Below are 21,739 nucleotides of genomic sequence, written 5' to 3'. Positions count from 1 at the left end.
GCATGTCTTAAGGAGATGGGAGGAAACTGGAGAACCATGAGCAAACATATGAAGAACATGCAAACTCCATACAGACGGGCACCCGAGGTCAGGATCGAACGCAGGTCACTAGAGTATCACTGCTGCCTCACAGCTCCAGTGACCCAGGTTTGATTCAGACCTCGGGCGTCTATGTGTGGATTGATAATACAGAAAGGCACCCAACATGACCTTTAATGTGGCAAGACAGCAGCCTCAATATTCTTTCCAGAAGCATGATGAAGAAAGCACATGAAATCCACACATTTTTTACTTGTTTTTTTTTTTTATCTTCAGGCTCCTAGAACTGCTTTCTTGTTTGTTGTACTTGTTTTGTGTTTTTTTTAAGAAATTGCAGTCAGTCCTAGTCCTGGAAGGTCAATAGCTTCAGACATTTAGACTGGGATTAACCTTTGAAACAGACCATGAACCTGTGATTTATACGATGAAGCCAATAACTGACAAAGTAAATTGGGAATGTATAATTCTAGATTATTTTGGAAAGCCGGAGATTGTGCCTATGTGCAATATCACGTGCGTTGATTTTGTCTGTGCTTATCAGTTGTCACCCAACAGTGGTTACAAAATGAAAGTTAAATAATGATCTAGCTGACAATTTAGAACCTATTGACCAAGGTTATGTGATTTCTCCTAACAGAATTTTTGACAAATACATTCTGAGATAGATAGGATAGAATTAAACAGATGATTGGCACTTGAGGTTGAAGACTAGCTGCAAGGAAGTATGTCAATTAATCAGAGAAATGGAAATAAATAATAGAAACACTTTTACCTGGTGAAAGAGAGAGGGAGAGACTGTGAAGATATGGTCACTTCTGAAAAATGTTTCTCCTCGCTTGCCAGGACAATCATTTTCATTGCTTTTCCACACCAACAATTAATAAACTCCTATTGAAAATTGTCTTCCAATTTGAGTTGTCAGTTGCTGCACTAATATTACATTTTTTACACATTTTCAAAATTAAATCAGTTACTTTGTTTTATATTAATAGTATATACTGATTTTATTTCTTGGCAGACGCCCCTTATCCAGGGCGACTTACAAAATAAGAGCAATTTTATTAATGTAAGCCACATAAAAGTACGATTTGCTACAGTAACAAATATACTGTAATATACTAAAAGCTATTCCTTTTTGTATTCCTGTATATATTTTTTCTCAAATTACAATCAATGGCAGCTTTAATATTTAGCTTTCTCAAATACTGCATTTACACTGCATGGCTGCTTTTCTGTGCCGACTTAGGGCAGTATAAATTCCAGTGTAGAAGTCAGACCAAAGCCGACCTAAAAATGGCCTTCTCTACAGGTGGCCCTGTGATAAGTTTAAGCCACAATGCAGACCTAGGTAGTTTGAGAGCTTTTTCCTTTTCTTTGCCACATTCAGTGGTTAATGGGTTTTACAATAACCTAAAATGATATGCATTTTGCTTACAGGGCTTTAAAAATACCAGGCTTTTATGAATGTCCTATATGCATGAATATATATGGTCTCACACTTACTACAATTCAGACCATGTTTCCCCATCAAAATACAAAATGGATTAGAGGTTTATATTTGTTGGAACTCATTAATATGTTGCATATTTTAACTATTAAATGGTTTCACTTTATTCAGGGTTTCATTCACTTCAGTCCCCAATGAAGTCAGGGCATCTACCAATATAAGTATGCCCAGGTCAAGAACCCCTGCCCTATGTCAGTATTACTAAATTGGCCACAATTTAGTTCACAGACAGACAAGTGTACAGAAAATGTTGCCTTAACTTTCTGGTTGATAAAAAGTCACAAAACTAAAGGGCCAATCACCTTTTCACTTTCCTGCTCAAAATAATAATTCACTAAACCTTCACAAGTGGTCTGGGAAACCTCTCCACAGCATGCCATTACCTAGAGTAATTTAACAGCAGTTTCAGATTTAAAAAGAAATAAAATCAGTAATTCTATGATCAAGAATGGATTTCATAAGAAGGGCAGAAAGATAATAAATAAAAGGCAAGACAACACTTCTGGGTTTAACACGTTTATTTACAAAAGTAAGAGCTTCCGACATTCACAACAGGTTCTGTATGCATCAGCGTTTCCCAAATAAAATATTGCACTTGGTAACAGAAACAAGCAGCAACATGAGTGTTTCTAAAGTCCCACTGAAATAAATAAACCCAAAACATGGGTGTTTCACCCAAAAGATTTCCAGCAATTCAGGGCAAGCACTTGGCAGCCAATTGCGGTGGTTCGCCAACGAGAGACTCACTGAATGTCCATTTTCCTTTGCACCAAATAATTTTAGTTTGTGTTGAATGAACAAATAGGATTGTTCCTGCAGATTGAGGACTGAACTGTGCAAACAGCCCAAGCAGACCAATTTGTAATGGTCTCAAGTGATGGGTTGGGTTCAGAATGTGCATTTTTGCAGGTGTGGGGAACTATACACAGAGAAGTTTGAAAATAAACTGATACAAGTCCAACTTTGTCTCCTTAAGAATAACAATAGAGCCTGAAAACAGATTCTTTACAATCTAGGGATGGTAAATTCTTCTCAAAAACCAGAAATATCTGGACACTTGGGTTTAGACATTCTTGGAAACCAAATTAGTGTGGTTAGTAGATTGGTTTTATGTGATACTAGGAACTGTATTCCAACAGCTGTATTTTTTACTTGTAGGTTATTCTTTGATTATGGAGAGATTAAGGACTTTGGATTCGATTAATTTTTTCCAAGCAAGCAATGTCATCTTCTAGCATCGTCTGCATTTGGCACATCTAGCAAATCTCTCCCTCTCTGGCTTCACTTGGGCTTCTCTCTTAGTACTCTTCTCCTTCCTCTTCTCCTTCAAAAGAGTCGATGCCCACCTCTTCATAGTCCTTCTCCAGGGCTGCCATGTCCTCTCTGGCCTCAGAGAACTCGCCCTCCTCCATGCCCTCTCCCACATACCAATGGACAAAGGCACGCTTGGCGTACATCAGGTCGAACTTGTGGTCCAGGCGGGCCCAGGCCTCGGCAATGGCAGTGGTGTTGCTCAGCATGCACACGGCCCTCCGCACCTTGGCCAGGTCGCCCCCAGGCACCACGGTGGGGGGCTGGTAGTTGATGCCCACCTTGAAGCCAGTGGGACACCAGTCCACAAACTGGATGCTCCTCTTGGTCTTGATGGTGGCGATGGCAACATTAACATCCTTGGGCACCACATCTCCACGGTACAGCAGACAGCAGGCCATGTACTTGCCGTGACGGGGGTCACACTTCACCATCTGGTTGGCTGGCTCAAAGCAGGAGTTGGTGATCTCAGCCACAGACAGCTGCTCATGATAGGCCCTCTCAGCAGAGATCACTGGAGCGTAGGTGGCCAGGGGGAAGTGGATACGGGGGTAGGGCACCAAGTTGGTCTGGAACTCCGTCAGGTCCACATTCAGGGCACCGTCGAAGCGCAGGGAGGCGGTGATGGAGGAGACAATCTGGCTGATCAGCCTATTGAGGTTGGTATAGGATGGACGCTCAATGTCCAGGTTTCTGCGGCAGATGTCATAGATGGCCTCATTGTCGACCATGAAGGCGCAGTCAGAGTGCTCCAGGGTGGTGTGGGTGGTCAGGATGGAGTTGTAGGGCTCAACCACAGCTGTGGACACCTGGGGAGCTGGGTAGACCGCAAACTCCAGCTTGGACTTCTTACCAAAATCTACAGAGAGACGCTCCATCAGCAGGGAGGTGAAACCAGAGCCAGTACCACCACCGAAGCTGTGAAATACCAGGAACCCTTGGAGGCCTGTGCACTGGTCAGCCTGGATGAAACAAGAAGGGCCCAAATCAGGTTACGATCACAATAACCTACAAAATAAGCTCCCGAGAGTCCTGTGTACATCATGCAACATTATGAAATAGTTAAGTACTTTCAATGGTTTTATAATATTTATGTGAGGAATGGTAGAAGGTTTAAAAAAAAATAATCTAAGAATTACAGCTGTAATCTGGAGTAATGCGTGGCACTGGAATTATTTGACCCCACTAACCAGTTTGCGGATCCTGTCCAGAACAGAGTCAATGATCTCCTTGCCGATGGTGTAGTGCCCACGGGCGTAGTTGTTGGCAGCGTCCTCTTTGCCAGTGATGAGCTGCTCAGGGTGGAACAGCTGGCGGTAGGTCCCTGTGCGCACCTCATCTGGAAAAATAAAATTAAGATGTAGCTTTTAATTTGGCAAAATTAAACGTATGGAACCCCAGCTTTACCACTCCGCTTCCTTCCTTTGTGTATCTGGTCAACTGATCATTTTACGTTTTAAAAAAATAATGTACTTCCGAGTTCTACAGATTAATAAAGTTTGACTCCACCCTCTATTGCATCTTCACAATAATCCCCACAATTAATTCTGAATTGTCTGGAGTAGTTATTGTGATCTATCATTTTCTACACCAAAAAGCCACATCAGTTTGTTCATAAAGCGATATAATGCTACCAGCCACTTATCCCAAACTACCAAAGTTGTTTAGAGATTGGTTTTCAGTCTTACCAATGACGGTGGGCTCCAGGTCAACAAAGATTGCCCTGGGCACGTATTTACCAGCCCCTGTATCGCTAAAGAAGGTGGTGAAGGAATCGTCATGCCCTCCCACAGGTTTGTTGCTGGGCATCTGGCCATCAGGCTGGATCCCGTGCTCCAGGCAGTAAAGCTCCCAGCAGGCATTGCCCATCTGGACTCCGGCTTGGCCAACATGTACAGAAATGCATTCACGCTAAAAGGGGGGGGGGTGAAAAGAGAGGAATGAAAAGGTTAGCAAATTTCTCATACTTGCATTCAAGTCTTGTGAGAAATGGAAGAAGAACAAAACCTATGCAAACTGCTCCAACTATGGAATTCAAATTTAGTACTTGTATAACTTGCAGTCAAGCTGGGTTTAAGTGCGATTGCCCAGTCCGGAGAGCTCAAGTTAGGCAGCGGTCACACAATCAGGGAGATCTTGGGAGGAAGCCCAATGATCCCAGAACAGTTGGGTCAACGAGGGAAGGTTCAATTATGAGTGAATTAAGAGCAATTAAAAAAGCTTGGCTAGGCAGAAATGCATGAATGGCACAAAATGACTTTAAAACCCAGGCACACATGCTCCGCTGCCTCCCCCGCCCGCCCGCCCGCCCGCCCTTCATTTCAAGGTAGAGCGCACACTCCACACCCTGTTACAGTATTCAAAACACGCAATGAACAGGAACGGAACCCTCAGGAAAACACCCAGAGGTGTGCCCACAGACGATAGAGAACCTGGAAGTGTACAAATTTAAGTAAACTGGTTCGAGACAGTATCGGGTCAACTATAAACATCTGAAGTTGATAGTTTTCAGCTGGCATTTCCACTAAAAAGGACAAACTGAGCTCTTCTCCGCAGGAACAGAGGAAGCAATTTCCACCTTAAACTAATAAGATCATATTAAGAGAACACCAAAGCAATTGACCCATTGATTTGTAAATTTGGGGAGCTGGGGTGTCCAACCATGGGAGAGCCCCAAACCACCAAGACTTACTGGTCACTTTATAAATCAGAATTAAAATGTTCCGAAGTCTCTATAAATGCATGATCATTTAAGCAGGAGTTTTGATATAGTTAGTCATTTTGAAGTAACTTGGAACAAATCCCTTAATTTAGTTTAGCTCCTCAAGCGTACATGCCACTAACTAAGGGAATTGCGAATCTACTCTATGTGGAGTTCCAGGGCCTGATGGGAAACCTAGAGTTCATGCCTGCTATATGGATCAGTTTAGATCTGGAAATAGCTATATTCCTCTCGGGGCTGTCCTACTTTAGTGTCCACAGATCCTGGTGTGTCTGATGGCCTAGAATCAGTCCTTGCCTTAGGTTTTGTTTTGTTCTCCACAATTCTTATTTCTGGGGGCTGGATTTCTATTTTTAAAACAGCCATGCCAGCCGCTATAGCTACTCAGATCACAGAGAAGCCAGAGAGATTAGACAGCAGGATCTGATTGCCTAGTTTGGGCATGGAGTCCAGGTCACGATCCGTCTATTTTTGGGCGACTGCACAAAATGAACCGGGGTGACCAAGCAGTAACGAAGTTTGAAAAGCACAATAAAGAGGAGCACACCAGCTCTTAAATGGTTCAATCAATCCCATCCAGGCCATATAGTAGTTCATTTTATGTATTCAAATCCACAAAATAAACACTATGCCTACACTGGCTTGTAGTATGCATAGTTGATTCAGTTTAGGAGCAGCATGAAGAATTTGAATGAAATTTAAATCTGAAATCAGGAAGGTTAAAGTGAGATAGCCAATTGGAAACAGTCAGTTTTAAAAGGTTTTAGTTTGGATTGTTCCAGGAAAGTATTGCAGCAAACTCGGACACCATCTTTCTGCTTAAACCTCATTTCTGGAGCTCCTGATCTCCTTTTAAAAAAGGGAAAAAACCCTTCTGTTAAACTGAATTGTACTATGCGGCTGCAGGAAGACCCTTGTTATTTGTCCACTGCATTAAAAGTGGGTTCCTGGATAACTTCCTTGCTTCACTTTGCACTAAAACCTACCATTACCCAGACATCCTTTCCACAATAAGCAGACCTGCCAGAAGCACTTTTTATGGACTTCATGTTTGGTTGAGGTGGTCATTTCCTCCCAGGACTACACTGCTCAAACATTCCACTCAAATCAACAGTTTTACTTTAAGCAAATTGATAATTGTATTTTTACAGAATTGTTAATCTTGACTCCTTAAATGCAACCCCTCGGATCAGCGATAAGCCCAAAATTCACATTAATCCCTTTCTGGCCCATCGGTTACTTTTCACACTGCAACCCCACTGAGGTGTGGGACAGCGGACTTGACGCAACCAGTGTTGATAACACAGGCACCAAACCAATCATAGAGCTGCTTGTAAGGCACATTGTAAGGCTTGTAAACCTGCTGCAAGGAAAGATACATTTTGACCTTTAAAAGTTCAGGACACATTACTAAATGTTTGATAGTGCCATTTTGCATAATGTATTGGCAAGGTCACGTAACTTACTAAAAGGATTTAAGCAATTTCAACATTCACTAGGCTCTTTAAAATGTGCATCATTTAGTCAGTATGGACTGCTGTACTAGAAACCAATTATCTCCCACAGGAGTGAAACACTTTCTTTAGCCAAAAATCAAAGCTAGCTTATTACATCACCCTCAGCAGCAGCATTAGCTATACAATTATTTTCTCATGCGTGTTCCAGAACAAACCAATGTGTCCTCACAAATTACACCTAGTTTTACATTGCGAGTTTTGTTTTTGTCTTTGTCTGTCTTTTTAAAAAGAATGAAAACCATTCTTCAGTCTAAATGTAGAGTGGCTAACTGGGGCATTTTTCAGCCGTTTCTACTGACTGATGACTAATGCAGCAGATCAGGTGCCTAAGCAAGGCCTTCATAATACATACTTCGGCTCTATATATATAACCTGGACAAGCCAAATTAAAATATGGACAAACTAATTTTTTATACTTTTAAATACTTAAAACCCCAAAATTCAACAAGCAATGATCTTTGATTAATTCAAACAAATGAATCCTTGGTTTAAATTTGGAATTCATCCATTGCCCATTTATTGCTCTAAGTAGCTGCAGAAACAATTAGCCTTGACCAGAATGGTAAATTGCTATGCTTGATCAGGCTTGATGAGGGGGGGGGGAAGCCGCTGAACTGCAGTCAGGGTGGAGGGGTGCCTGGTGCCAACTTAACCCTCGGATGTACTGAATATATGCATCACCCTGTACATCCCATTTTCTATAGCCTCATGAGAGAAAAAAAAAAAAAAAAAAACACATTCAAATTAAATAAATCCGAGGAATATTTCCCTGGTGTGCAACAGTGACCTCTAATGGAAAGATAGTGATTAGTGCCGTTCCAGAAAGTAATTGGTCGGAGGTGGTCTAAATTTAACCCCTAGAGGGCAGAAACAATATTACAACACTGTCCCATTTCCGAAGAGAAGACAGCGGAAGCATGTTACAGAAATTAACACCTACTGTAACGGTGAAATATGCTAGAGGTCGAGGTCTGTCGCATTTCGAGTAGTAAATACATTGTTGTAGTAGGGCCTATTTGATAAGTAGGCTGGATACAAGTCTATTTAACATTACATTATTCTTAAAACATTTACCAACAACTAAACAGTTATTTCTAACTGCATAAAACGGACTATATCATATCAGTATAGCAGGTCTATTGCATCCGAGTGCAGAACGAGGTGCGCTGCGTTTCAGACCGTTTCGGTCGCGTTCGTGTAGCGCAAACTCCCGCAGCCCTGCGAAGATCTGCAGAAGTACACCGACCTCATTGGTGGAGCTGCGCAAACCTGCGCAACCCTGCGCAACACGAAAGCGACCAACCGCTTCAACGTGTGCGTGCCTGCCTCATGACGAAATAGGCGTGGCCAGCGTGGCAAAACAAGTTGTTCAGACACCCCGTAGTGAAGAGTTGAACTTCTTACAATACAAGCCATTAACACCGACTATGCCATTTAAATGACAAATCAACTAGTTGAAACTAGTCATTACTAAAAGAAAACCAGTACCATTTTAATTATTGTACTACAGAATACAATTTTGTAGATTGCTTTATAAACATCGTATTTTATATTGAGTTGTTATAATATATACAGAAACACACCCAAGCATATATACGTAGAGAGGGATGTGCGCATGTATTTTTCGCTTTTAAAATTTCTCCCGCCTTTTCATTTTATTTTTAAAATGGCCACATCAAATGGGGGGGGAAAAAAAAAAAAGCGTAGAAAATATTTTGCTCACTACCGATTTAAAAACATGTCTCGACAATAGATCAGGGAATAACACTTCTAATAAAATCCGCATAGCCAGCCATTTAAAAAAAACGCAACTGCGTGGTCATGTAGGGAGCTGCTAGTAAATCCAGCTCTGGGCAAAATGGATACTGGTTCTACTATTGGCAATGCGTCACGCCAAATCTGCAATTCACTACAACACTCAAGCTGCTCTAAAATGTTTAAAAAATACACCATCTGGGTCTGAATCAAACTAAAGCCCCAATGGTAACAAGCAAAATAAATCGGGCTTTATTTATAAAGGTCTAATTTACCCCGATTTACAAACGTTTCATTCACATTCACCAACCAGTTCGACAAGAATAGCATTTTCTCTAGTTCAATTAAATCAACGTCACCAGCCTTGTTTGATTTCATTTTAATCCAATTCACACTTCCGGTCGGCATTTTAAGTGGGATAACTAGTGCCGTAACATGAATACTTATGGACACACAGTATTATATCATTTAAACATGGGGTTAAAACAATGATAAGGGGTAAAAAATAAATAAACTCACCATCTTGTTGCTGTATTTTTTGTGTATATATATATATGCTTATAAAAGAAATAATATAAAATAGAGAAAGCTGAAGCTGAAAGAATGTCCTCGTTCTTTCCTCACCGCGAACCTGCAAAGTGGTCTCCGTGAGTGACTCGTGGAGCTCTGCCGGCTGCTGGGTTATATATGCTGGGCAAACACGAGAGGAGGAGCCCCAGTCAGGGGACCAGTGGGGTTTCCGACACTCCCACAGACACGCAGTTTTAAAAATATCCAGTGCCAGGCGGAACAACTTTTCAAACCAGTTATAGGTGCTTTGCTGCAATGCGCTGGTGGAGCCCAGAAGCATAACCTTAGAAAATACCCCTGATCAGGCTGTCATGGAGCTGCAACGTGCTGAATTGAATACGGGATTTGGGGACAATTATAAAAATGTTAGAGGTCCTTGTGCAAACTAATCTCGGCACTGCTGCATATACAGGATGCATACAAAACACACACAAGTATTTCAACTGCGTGGTTTGTTGCATGCTGAAAGTGTCAACTGCGCACGCCCTCGAATGTGCATTTTTCTATTAAAACTATCCAATAAAATACTATCAACTAAATTAAAAAATATTTAAATATATAACATGAAGTTAAATATTATTATTATTATTATTATTATTATTATTATTATTATTATTATTATTATTATTATTATATTAAAACCAAAGCATGCAGATTTTCAAAAAGGACAAATGCACTCAAGTGGTAATAAAATATTCATTTTCACATTCATCTTACTTTTAGTATATAGTGTCTCTATTTGTACTGCATATGGTTTTGTAATAATGATACACAAATAAGTTGTGTATTCAAATGCATCTATAGGGAGATTACTATTTTGTACTTTTTCTCAAAGTATTAATTCTATAGTCTGTGACAAAATATCCTGTGTAAATAAACTTGCTAATATTAATACATACATATATTGCATATAATTTACATTATTATTATTATTATTATTATTATTATTATTATTATTATTATTATTATTTTCCCAGACTAAAGGACTGCAATATCAGTTAGTAAAATAGAAACATAAATTAGTTACAAGGAATATATTAGATCAATGCAGAACTGAGCGAAACACAAACAGGAAGTGTTTTTATTTTTGACAGTATAGTTGACTGAGAATGAAAAGGGAAAGAAATAATAATTGATACCCCACCTGTCTGCATTCAAATAGTTATTCTGCTAGAAGTGGCTTTAATCTTTGGCTATCTGTTTGCCTAATCTAGACAGAGACCTCTGCAGACCCCATGCCAGTATTAGAGGAAGTCTCGTTGACTGATTTGAAAATGTTAGGAATACAGTCTCTCTTTCGAAGCAAATCAGATCCGAGCCACACACATTGTAAACAGCTTTGTCAAGACACTATAGCTATCTGTCTTAGGCACCTAAGTAAAAAGCACTAAGTGATAAAGAGTGTAAGACTTGTTTGTGTTTCTGTCCAACCCCCGCTGTGTGCACAATAATGGTGTCACCCTGAAAATCCAAGTCAGAAAGGCAGGACACCTAAACATAAACCAATACTTTCTGCATATGCTTTATGTCCTTTTGAAAATAGGTGCAATTGGTAGAGTGCAGTGGCATGTTTACCCCTGTTACTCCCATGAAGCTGTGGACTCTTATAGGACTATATTGCTGAATGCACTGCACCCCAAAGAAGGTGTCTATCATCTTCATTCACAGGGTATTGTTACTCATTAGCTCATGCAGACCCAGTGTGAAGGGTGCCTAGAACATACTGTATGTGAATAGCTCGTTTTCCTGGTTCTACGAGTAGGATAAGTGCTCAATGGTAAATTAAAAGTGTTGATTCTTTTGTATTAAAATAAACACAGATGTTAGCATTTATTTTCATTTTTTAACCAAAACAAAAGCCAATTCCCCATGAAGAAAAGAGTAACCTTGGATATAGACTGCATTGTCAAATAAGATACGTGATAAAGGTAATGCAACAAATAATGGCCTGAAACTACACCACCTTATTTTTTAACAGAGTATAAGGAAACTCCCACACCGGTTCTTTTCATCTCTGGATTCACCACCCTCATAGAGGAGGTCAAATACAATAGTTTTCATTCAGATAGCAAGGGAGGAAAGCCCAATTAAAGATGAGACAATGAATAATAGTACCCAGTGCTCAAGAGTAACTACAAAACATCTCAAACATCTCTTACTAGCCTGGGGTTCTCTTCCAGGAAGTACAGACTAAAGGAATAAAAAGTAATGAAGTTTGAAAGTTAAAAAAAAGTTCAGAAAAGGAGGAGCACTTCCATCAGGATCCAGCTGGTGGCATTTTAGAGCTGCAGCACGTAGTCACCCTTGGGGAAGGAATCCTCCTCTTCACCCAAAAGGAGCAGCCGATGACAAGAATAACAGACCGGCTCCATGTTGTCCCCTCTCTCTCCTCTCCCTTTAAAGGGTCTCTGCACTGCTGTCACCCCAGGATCTGCCTGCTTCCCTGTCTTGGCTCACTCAACTCAATTCCAGATGCTGTAGCCCACTTATCCAGCATGTCCATGGCCCTGGTCTGTCAACTAGTTAAAAAATACAATATTCCTGCTACAGGATAAAACGAACTATAATTCTTCCCTTTAAGACTGGTTTCCTCCTGCTAAAGACTACAAATTAATTAAAAATAAGGGAGCAATCCAGCACTGCACCCACCAAACTCACAAAAGAAAATCCAAACAATAAAAGTATCCCCAGTAAAAAAAATAATTGCTCAGTGTTTCTAGTCCTTCATACAAACCCTCAATCTGATTTACATGCATAGTTCACTGTGTATGTACTTTTGCAGGTGCTGCTCTTGTAATCTCCCAGAGCAAGTTCACACACTAACGAGACACTATCTATTACCTTGATGTTAGACTGTTAGAAGAGCTTTGAAATCTATCCAGTATCATCAGTATCAAGTGAACTGAGGCTAGTACAGTTCCAGGGTAGTGAAGGCATGTGTTAATTTATCAGCAGCCTTTAGAGAAAAGAAACATTTAAGTTTAAGCAACCTGCTCGAGATATTTTTGATATGCGAAAAGGAAAATCAAACATATCTCTAGATCCTATGTGGTTGCCTATCTGTATAAGAGTGGCTCATCCACTGTAGGATTAGCATCAGGAAAGAATGTCCTACTCTTTTTGTCTAAATGAATGAATTAATTAATGGATTAATTAATTAATTAATGATGTTGTATCATTCATAAATATGACATTGCATATGTCAGTGTCTTATGAATGTGGACATAATTAGAGGCTTGTCACACACAACACACTCACCTGTAACAGCTATCCTCATTGACATGTCCTTGATTACCCTGTGAACCTGACACTTCCCACCTGTGCTGTCCTGTCTGTGCTTTCAGTAGCACAATACAAGCATGGGGGGGAGAAAAACAAATCTGACAAATCCTTCAAAATCCACAAAAAAAACAAGACATGGAGCTGGTATCTTGGGTACAATTTTATTAAAAGAATCTACACTGTATTTTGTATTCAAACTAGGAAAATATTCTATGTACTGTTGTAAAATGCTAATGTGAGACATTTTGCATGCAAGCAATAAAATAATTAAATTAATTGAATTTGGTTTAGAATTTACATTCCACTACCTGAACGTATATATATAAAGCCAGTATGACGTTTGACACCAGGGAGCTGCAAATATCCCTCTGATGCCTTAAAAGCAACAAGTCATTGTGAAATACCAAAGTGCGCTGAGTAAACATTAGCACATGAACTGTTGCATCACACATACAGTCAGCAGTTCAAGGTACTAAAAGGAGACACCCAGGCTGGGCCACTGCCAGAATGGGAACCACTGGCAGGGAGATTTAAAAAACTTAATTGTTGCAAAAAGGTCCTGGCAATTACTGTGGAAATGTAAAAAACAAACAAAACAAAAAAACATCAAAATAGGGATGGAAAATATAAATGTTAGCTATCTCTTTTAAATGTCTGAACATATTCGTAATTACAATATGGCTACCTAACTGAACAAACTGTGAAAACTGCACATATGGTTTCAGCTCTTAGCTGCAGTTCCTACAATTAGCTGTTTCATGAGTGTATGTACAACTGTGTATGTAAAGCAACACTAAAAAGGATTGGCCCATGGCAGCCATGTTTTTATTGCAGCAGCCTTGACCAAACTTGATAGAGCAACATACCAGTGTTATGCTTGCAAAATGTCAGCATAGTAGTCATCACATGGCTGCCGTCACTTGTGGTGACCATGTATTTTAACTCAGCCACTCACCATTTGCAGATCTGATAGATAAGTGATCTAGTACCAAGGGGGTAAAGTCTGAGCAAAGTGAGCCTTTCAGTTTGGGAGAAGTAGATGTTTTAACATGTTAGTGTTACAAGAGTTGCTAGGAGAGTTGATTGTGTTGCCTAGTAATTGGTGTATTTATTATTATTATTACTATTATTATGTTTTTTCTGTTATTATGCAGTGCTTTGTTTTGGGTTTATATTTATACTTGTTAGTTTTATTACTTTATTACTAATTACTAATTAAGGACACACCCGTCTGATTGGGCGGTGTCCCCCCCCTTCAGCTAGCACACCTGTTTCATTTATCTTCTTACACATAACGAGGAAAACCTGCTTTAAAAGAGCAGTGTACAAAGCAGCAGGCAGTAAAGCCTGGACCGGGGATCGGGGATCGGGGATCGGGGATCGGGGATCGGGGATCGGGGATCGGGGATCGGGGATCGGGGATCGGGGATCGGGGACCCTTGACCCTTGACCCTTGACCCTTGAATGAGAAGTTTAGTTGATGTTCGCTACACACATTTGCTGGCTGTCTCTTAATCAGAAATATAGCATTCTGAGGAAAAGGAGAAATAACCAGTCTAAGTATAGAAACTGGACTGATTTCCTACAACTTGTATTTATCTTCCAGGGCTGGTGGAGACGGTGTCTCCCTTGCAGTCCGCCTCAGACCCAGCTGACAGTAGTGCACCTGTGGAGAAAGACACACTGGGTAAAAGGATAGCAGAGGGACATGAATGAGAGAACCTCTGTAGTGTGTGACCTCATATGACGCATCCCTCCTGAATTTCCTTTTGTTTCTCTCTCCCTTCCCAGGATTTGTGGCACTGCAGAGCCTGGTCCAGAGACCGACAGTGTAAGGGGGACCCCTTGTTGCCAAGCCTTATAGAGCCCTCCACTTGCTACAACCTCGAATGGACATTGGTGGATAAGAGACTCCCTTTTGCATATTTGCACCATATTCCCAGGACTTTGACTTTGTGGGTGCCAAGACAAGCTTAGTTTTCAGTTCTCTTGGGTGGAGTTTTAGGATTACTTTTAGAGTTTTATTGCCTGATTTTTAAAATGTTGTCTTGTTCTCTTTTTGATTGTCATGATTGCTAGTGCAATCACCTGGTATTAAAGGTGGTTTTAGTTAGGATTTTATTGTTGGTAATCGGGCTTCCAGCCCGGTGGACATTGTGACCCACCTGGTAGCCACTGGTAATAAACTATTTCTCAACTCTAAGTATTGATTCTGTGATGTGCATGTTGGGATTTTGCTAAGGCCTGTGCGGGGAGAGAGGGGAAATAGTGAGACCCCCCTCCTCACTTGAATAAAATAAGGGTGGTGTGGTCACATGATGGTGGCAATTGTTCCCCTCTTTGTCATCACACTAATACATTAAAATGTATAATCCAACATGACCACCAAACATGGCCCATCAGCATCAATCTCTTGCAAATGGTTAATACAAGTTGAAAGGATACACACCGTTTAGGAGGGACAGGCAAAATTGAAGTGGTGGTTGGGTAGCATTATGTCAAAAATGACATTGAGGCAGAACTCAAATTAAATCCTAGTAACGAAACAATCTTTGTGGGTTAAACTTTTTTTAAACAAAAGATCTGGAGGATTAGTCAGATATTCAGAAAGATGTTGCATTGCACAGTGTAATCAGGACTGCATGTAGCAAGGATGTGGCTGTTATCATGGGAGATTTTAGTTTCCCAAACATAGACTGGGAAAGCCCAGACGGGACTATAGAAATAGTGGAGATGATAAATGACTGCTCTCTAACTCAATTTGCCAGGGAACCAACCGGAGAGAGTGCATGCATTGACTTGATCTTTTCAAATTACCAAGATACAGTCAGAGGGACACTAGAGAACCAATGGCAAACTGTGATCACAATATGGTTAGCTTTGAGGCATTATTCCAGAAAACAATGACCAAATCTAAGACAATGGTCTACAATTTTAGAAAAGCAAACCTTGAAGGTATGAGGCGGCACTTAGACTAGAGTTAGACTAGAGCACACTGGATACAGATTCAGTTGAAAATGGATGGTTATATTTTAAGAATATACTACTTGAGGCTCAGAAGAAATTTGTACCAAAACTTAGCAAATTGAGGACCAACAAACTTTGGCCAAAATGGTTAAATAGAGGTATGCAAAAAAATATCAAGAGAAAGAAAATGTTGTATAGCGCATACAAAAGGGATGGAGACAAAACAAAATACAAAGAATATGTTGAACTGCAAAGAGATCTTAAGAAAGGGATCACAAAAGCAAAGCGGGAAATAGAAAGAAACATAGCTCTAGGAGCTAAAACTAATGCAACAAGCTTTTTTCAATACAACAGCAAGAGGTCAATAAAGGAGGAAGTGAAACAGCTAAAGGGCAAAAATTGAAGTATCTTGGAAAACAAACAAGATGTGGCAAATGTTCTAAATGAGTATTTCACAGAGGTTTTTACAAAAGAAAAAACACATACCATGCCACAGGTTAACAATCAGTCCAGTCAAACCCTAAGAGAGATCAGGATAAGCTCGGCACACCTATTTTTGGGCAGTTTCTCCCATTCTTCTTTGCAGGACCTCTCAAGCTCCATCAGGTTGGATGGGGAGCGTCGGTGCACAGCCATTTTCAGATCTCTCCAGAGATGTTCAATCGGGTTCAAGTCTGGGCTCTGGCTGGGCCACTCAAGGACATTCACAGAGTTGTCCTGTAGCCACTCCTTTGTTATCTTGGGTGCGTGCTTAGGGTCGTTGTCCTGTTGGAAGATGAACCTTCACCCCAGTCTGAATTCCAGAGCGATCTGGAGCAGGTTTTCATCAAGGATGTCTCTGTACATTGCTGCATTCATCTTTCCTTCGATCCTGACTAGTCTCCCAGTTCCTGCCACTGAAAAACATCCCCACAGCATGATGCTGCCACCACCATGCTTCACTGTAGGGATGGTATTGGCCAGGTGATGAGCGGTGCCTGGTTTCCTCCAGACATGACGATTGCCATTCAGGTCAAAGAGTTCAATCTTTGTTTCATCAGACCAGAGAATTTTGTTTCTCATGGTCTGAGAGTCCTTCAGGTGCCTTTTGGCAAACTCCAGGCGGGCTTTTATTTGTGCCTTTTACTGAGGAGTGGCTTCCGTCTGGCCACTCTACCATACAGGCCTGATTGGTGGAGTGCTGCAGAGATGGTTGTTCTTCTGGAAGGTTCTCCTCTCTCCACAGAGACACACTGGAGCTCTGTCACCTCCCTGACTAAGGCCCTTCTCCCCCGATCGCTCAGTTTGGCCAGGCGGCCAGCTCTAGGAAGAGTCCTGGTGGTTCCAAACTTCTTCCATTTACAGATGATGGAGGCCACTGTGCTCATTGGGACCTTCAATGCTGCAGACATTTTTCTGTACCCTGCCCCAGATCTGTGCCTCGATACAATCCTGTCTCGGTGGTCTACAGACAATTCCTTGGACTTCATGGCTTGGTTTGTGCTCTGACATGCACTGTTAACTGTGGGACCTTATATAGACAGGTGTGTGCCTTTCCAAATCATGTCCAATCAACTGAATTTACCACAGGTGGACTCCAGTCAAGTTGTACAAACATCTCAAGGATGATCAGTGGAAACAGGATGGATCTGCGCTCAATTTTGTGTGTCATGGCAAAGGCTGTGAATACTTATGTACATGTGCTTTTTTTTTTTTTTTATAAATTTGCTAAGATTTCAAACAAACTTCTTTCACGTTGTCATTATGGGGTATTGTTTGTAGAATTTTGAGGAAAATAGTTAATTTAATCCATTTTGGAATAAGGCTGTGACATAACAAAATGTGGAAAAAGTGAAGCTCTGTGAATACTTTCCGGATGCACTGTATACTAGATTTTCAAAAAGCTTTTGATAAGGTTCCACACCAAAGACTGATGCTCAAATTGGAAGCTGTAGGCATTCAGGGTAATGCAAGTAGATGGATTATGAACTGGTTGATGTATAGGAAACAGAGGGTGTCAATTAGAGGAGTTGCTCTAACTGGAGTGAGGTTGTTAGTGGATTTCCACAGGGATCAGTACTAAGGCCTTTGCTTTTTCTAATCTATATTAATGATCTGGACTCTGGGATAGTTAGCAAACTTGTCAAATTTGCAGATGGTACTAAAATAGGTGGCTCTGCAGATACAATCTCAGCAGCACAGGTTATTCAATGGGACTTAGATAATATTCAGTTGTAGGCCAAGACCTGGCAGATGAAATTCAATGTGGTATTACAAGGTATTACATGCAGGTAACAAAAATGTCCACTATAATTACACTATGGGAGGAATAGAACTAGATGAAGTATCGCATGAGAAAGGAGTCTAGAGGCCTAGGAGTCTATGTGGACTCCTCACTTTCTCCATCCAAACAATGTGGGGAAGCAAAAAAAGGCAAACAGAATGTTAGGGTATATTGTCAAAAGTGTAGAATTTAGAACAAGGGCAGTAATGTTATGACTGTACAATGCGCTAGTTAGGCCTCATCTGGAATACTGTGTACAGTTCTGGACTCCACACATCAAGAAAGATATCGCTGCTCTAGAGGCAGTTCAGAGAAGAGCAACCAGACTTATTCCACGTCTGAAGGGAATGTCCTACTCGGAGAGACTGAACCTTTTCACCCTGGAACAGAGGAGACTATTTGGGGACTTGATTCAAGTCTTCAAAATCATCAAGGTATCGACCACATCAAACCAGAGGAGCTTTTCCAGATCAATAGGGACACACAGTCCCGGGGACACAAATGGAAACTGGGCTTCAAGGCATTCAAGACAGAAAACAGGAGACACTTCTTTACACAGAGAGTAGTCACAATCTGCAACAAACTGAAGCTGAAAATTTGGTAACATTTAAAAATAGACTGGATAGTATCCTTGGATCACTTAGTTATTAATGGACACCAAACAAGCATGATGGGTCGAATGGCCTCCTCTCGACTGTAAACTTTCTTATGTTGCAGTTTCAAGCAGTGGACTTGTACGTGCATGTACATGTTCAAAAATCTACTCCAGTGCACAGAAAATGTGTCCTATACAACGTGGCACATATAAAAAAAAAAAAGTATTGGCCCATAGCAGCTATGTTTTTTATTGCACCAACTTGCCTTTAACAAACTTGACTGAGCACTAGTGTCCTGCATGCACAGTTTCAGACTTGCAGGTCCAGACAAGAAGCTGCTGGCTGGTTTTCCAGTGACCCAACATGGCTAAGAGCACTGGAGCAGTTTCTATAGGGGCGGTGCTGGAACAATAATAATAACAATAATAATAATTAAAAAAAACGTATTAAGGAACCTGTGTATTTGTTTTTTCTGACTATTCTGATTAAACATGTACATGTAATGCACCTGTCTGTAACTTTATGCCTATGAATATTTTAATATATTAACTTTTGTTTTGCTTATCATTTTCATTACTCTTGAGAAAAATGGTATATTATGAATATCAACAAAATGTATATTTAAGTATGCAGTTTACTTATTCTAGTAAGACAAAGGGGTCTAAAGGTAACCTGTGTCATGCTAATGTAATGGGGCTCATTGTATACATGGGCTAATTACAGTGACGTATGTCCTCTGTGGAATCAGTAGAGGGTGTAAACCTCCCCTGTCGGGAGTGTAATTTGGCATAGCATAGTTTTTTTTTAATTGTCTACTGTGTGTTTATTGTCTGTGTGGTGCCTGTGTTGTTCTTCAAATCCCGAGCTGGGGCTCCAACTTGCACGCGCTGCACTAATGTTTTAATGAGAGAATGGACATCTAGACTGTGCTGAATGTCACTCTGTACATACATTAGAGCAAGGTGTGTGAGTCTGGATCCTTGAGCTGTGCATCTATTTTAGGCAGCTGAGGGCAGAAAAAGATTGCTGAGAACTGCTGAACAGAGGCCAAGTTTTGTTAGCAACATGTTTAAAGCATGCTTTTTTTTTGTGGTCATAGATATTAGAGAGTGCTGAATGATTTTTCTTTGGCGAGATCAAAGAGCTTTGTCAACTATTTGAGGCTTTATTTTGATCAAACTGTTGTCGAAGGTGAAGTTCAGAGTTTGCCTCAAAATCTTTAGATCATAGTTTTTCCTGTGCTGCATCAATAAGAACGTTTCCCTGTATGCTACAATTTTCATTCCACCCTGGCTGTAGTTTTGGCCTTTACAAGATCCAGAACTTTCCTAAAATCTATGTTTTCACTGTACTTTATTAGCCTAACACATCTTCTACAGCCTCACGGTTGAACTGAAGTTTTGGGGATCATTTTCAGATCATTCTTGACCACACAATTCTTACTTTTTGCGATCAGCCTACGCATATAGCACAGTTTTAGATTCTGAACATTGTTTCAAGGCTCTCGACACTTGTGGAGTTTGGGCTCCATAAGAGGAGGAGGTTGTGAAAAGAAAAACAAACCAAACTTATTTAGCGGCAATAAAGCTGGGTTTTTATTCGGCAAAGAAGCCAAGGTCACACACATTTGTCCTTAATATTCTTTCACCCAGTTGTAACACTGAAATATTACATTGCACAAATGGACAGACAATGCTATATCTGAATTAATCCCAGCTCCTCTATCTACTCGCTATTCCAAAAGCACTGTATAGAAAAGGGGCGGGCTATATAAAAGTGTCACAAATATACTAATAGAAGCGCATACAAAAAGTACACATTGCAGTCCATATATGGGTTCATTATACACCCCTGCTACAACTCAACAAGCTGCACAATGTTGGGACAGCTAGAGGTTGCTCTCAACCTCCTGGGTTTTGCTGCTGTTGTAGCTGAGGTGTGTGCTGCCACGCTGTCTCAAATTTGCTCTGCCAATCGGCAGTCTTCCACTTTTAAACGTTCTGCTTATGTCATGGGTGATGAGGACACTATACCCCTAGGTCAGCTATGCCACCCCTTTATTTAATGAGGAGGAAAACCTCAGCCAAGGTCTTAAGCACCCACAGGTAAGTCAAACGCAATGGTTTATTTTTACTTTTTTAAACAAGCCACACAGCCAACTGGTCAACTGAGTCAACTGGTATTGGCCCAAGGTATCGAATGGGATCAGCACCAGGAACACCACCATTGGACAGGAGTCATTGCCAGAGATCTGCAGGTAAGTACTTTTTCAATTCTTTCAGAATGGCACAAACAGATGCTTTAGATGCAGTGTGGCGCAGAAGATATTAGAAAAGACAGACAAAACATAAATTAATGCTATTTTAAAGTAACTCTGGATTGCAGCCTTAATTCAGTTAACTCACTGGTATAAATAACTTCCCAGTCGTCATCAGAACCCTCTGCACTTTCTCTGAAGACCTGTTAACTGTAACTAGCACAGACTCCCTCTAGGTTCCAGTTCCCACTAGTATTTTTAACTGAGCCAGTCTGTTGGCTCCTCAATGCTCAGTGTCAGTGCAGAACTAGCCTTCAATGCTGCTTGACTGCCTGCTATAATTCCCTTTCCCTCTTCTTCTTGTTCTCCCTGCCACCCTGCTCTTAAATCAATGAGGAGAGGGCTCAGGTGTATTGAGAAGCCATGGATGCTGTTGCTAAGTGATGCCTGACTCCAGCTGCAGCTGTGCTCAGTTAGTGATTGGGGCTCATAAAACAAAATGTTACAAATTCAAAAACAACACACACGCATAACATTATGACCACCTGCCTAATATTGTATAGGTCCCCCTTTTGCTGCCAAAACAGCCCTGACCCGTCGTGGCATGGACTCCACTAGACCTCTGAAGGTGTGCTGTGGTATCTGGCACCAAGACGTTAGCAGCAGATCCTTTAAGTCCTGTAAGTTGCGAGGTGGAGCCGACATAGATTGGACTTGTTTGTCCAGCACATCCCACAGATGCTTGATTGGATTGAAACCTGGGGCATTTGGAGGCCAAATCAACACCTTGAACTCGTGATTCATCAGATCAGGCCACCTTCCATTGCTCCGTGGTCCAGTTCTGATGCTCACGTTCCCATTGTAGGCACTTTCAGCAGTGGACAGGGGTCAGCATGGGCACCCTGACTGGTCTGCGGCTACGCAGCCCCATACGCAACAAACTGCGATGCACT

At 41.0% G+C, this 21,739-nt stretch overlaps 1 protein-coding gene across 1 annotated transcript; it reads right to left on the bottom strand.

The window, feature by feature from the left end:
- Positions 1–2,046: 2,046 nt before the first annotated feature.
- On the bottom strand, positions 2,047–9,520 carry LOC136711954 (tubulin alpha-1B chain). Its single transcript, XM_066688549.1, has 4 exons — positions 9,371–9,520; positions 4,546–4,768; positions 4,048–4,196; positions 2,047–3,819 (listed from the first exon to the last, which is right to left on the bottom strand). The coding sequence occupies exons 1-4, from the start codon at positions 9,371–9,373 to the stop codon at positions 2,845–2,847; spliced, it is 1,350 nt and encodes a 449-aa protein (XP_066544646.1). The 5' UTR covers positions 9,374–9,520; the 3' UTR covers positions 2,047–2,844.
- Between the last annotated feature and the right edge of the window lie 12,219 nt (positions 9,521–21,739).

The sequence above is a fragment of the Amia ocellicauda genome, chromosome 16 (genome assembly GCF_036373705.1).
Source record: "Amia ocellicauda isolate fAmiCal2 chromosome 16, fAmiCal2.hap1, whole genome shotgun sequence".
Taxonomy (NCBI): Eukaryota; Metazoa; Chordata; class Actinopteri; order Amiiformes; family Amiidae; genus Amia; species Amia ocellicauda.
The sequence above is the reverse complement of the archived record's forward strand: the minus strand, read 5'-3'. Positions and strand labels throughout refer to the sequence as shown.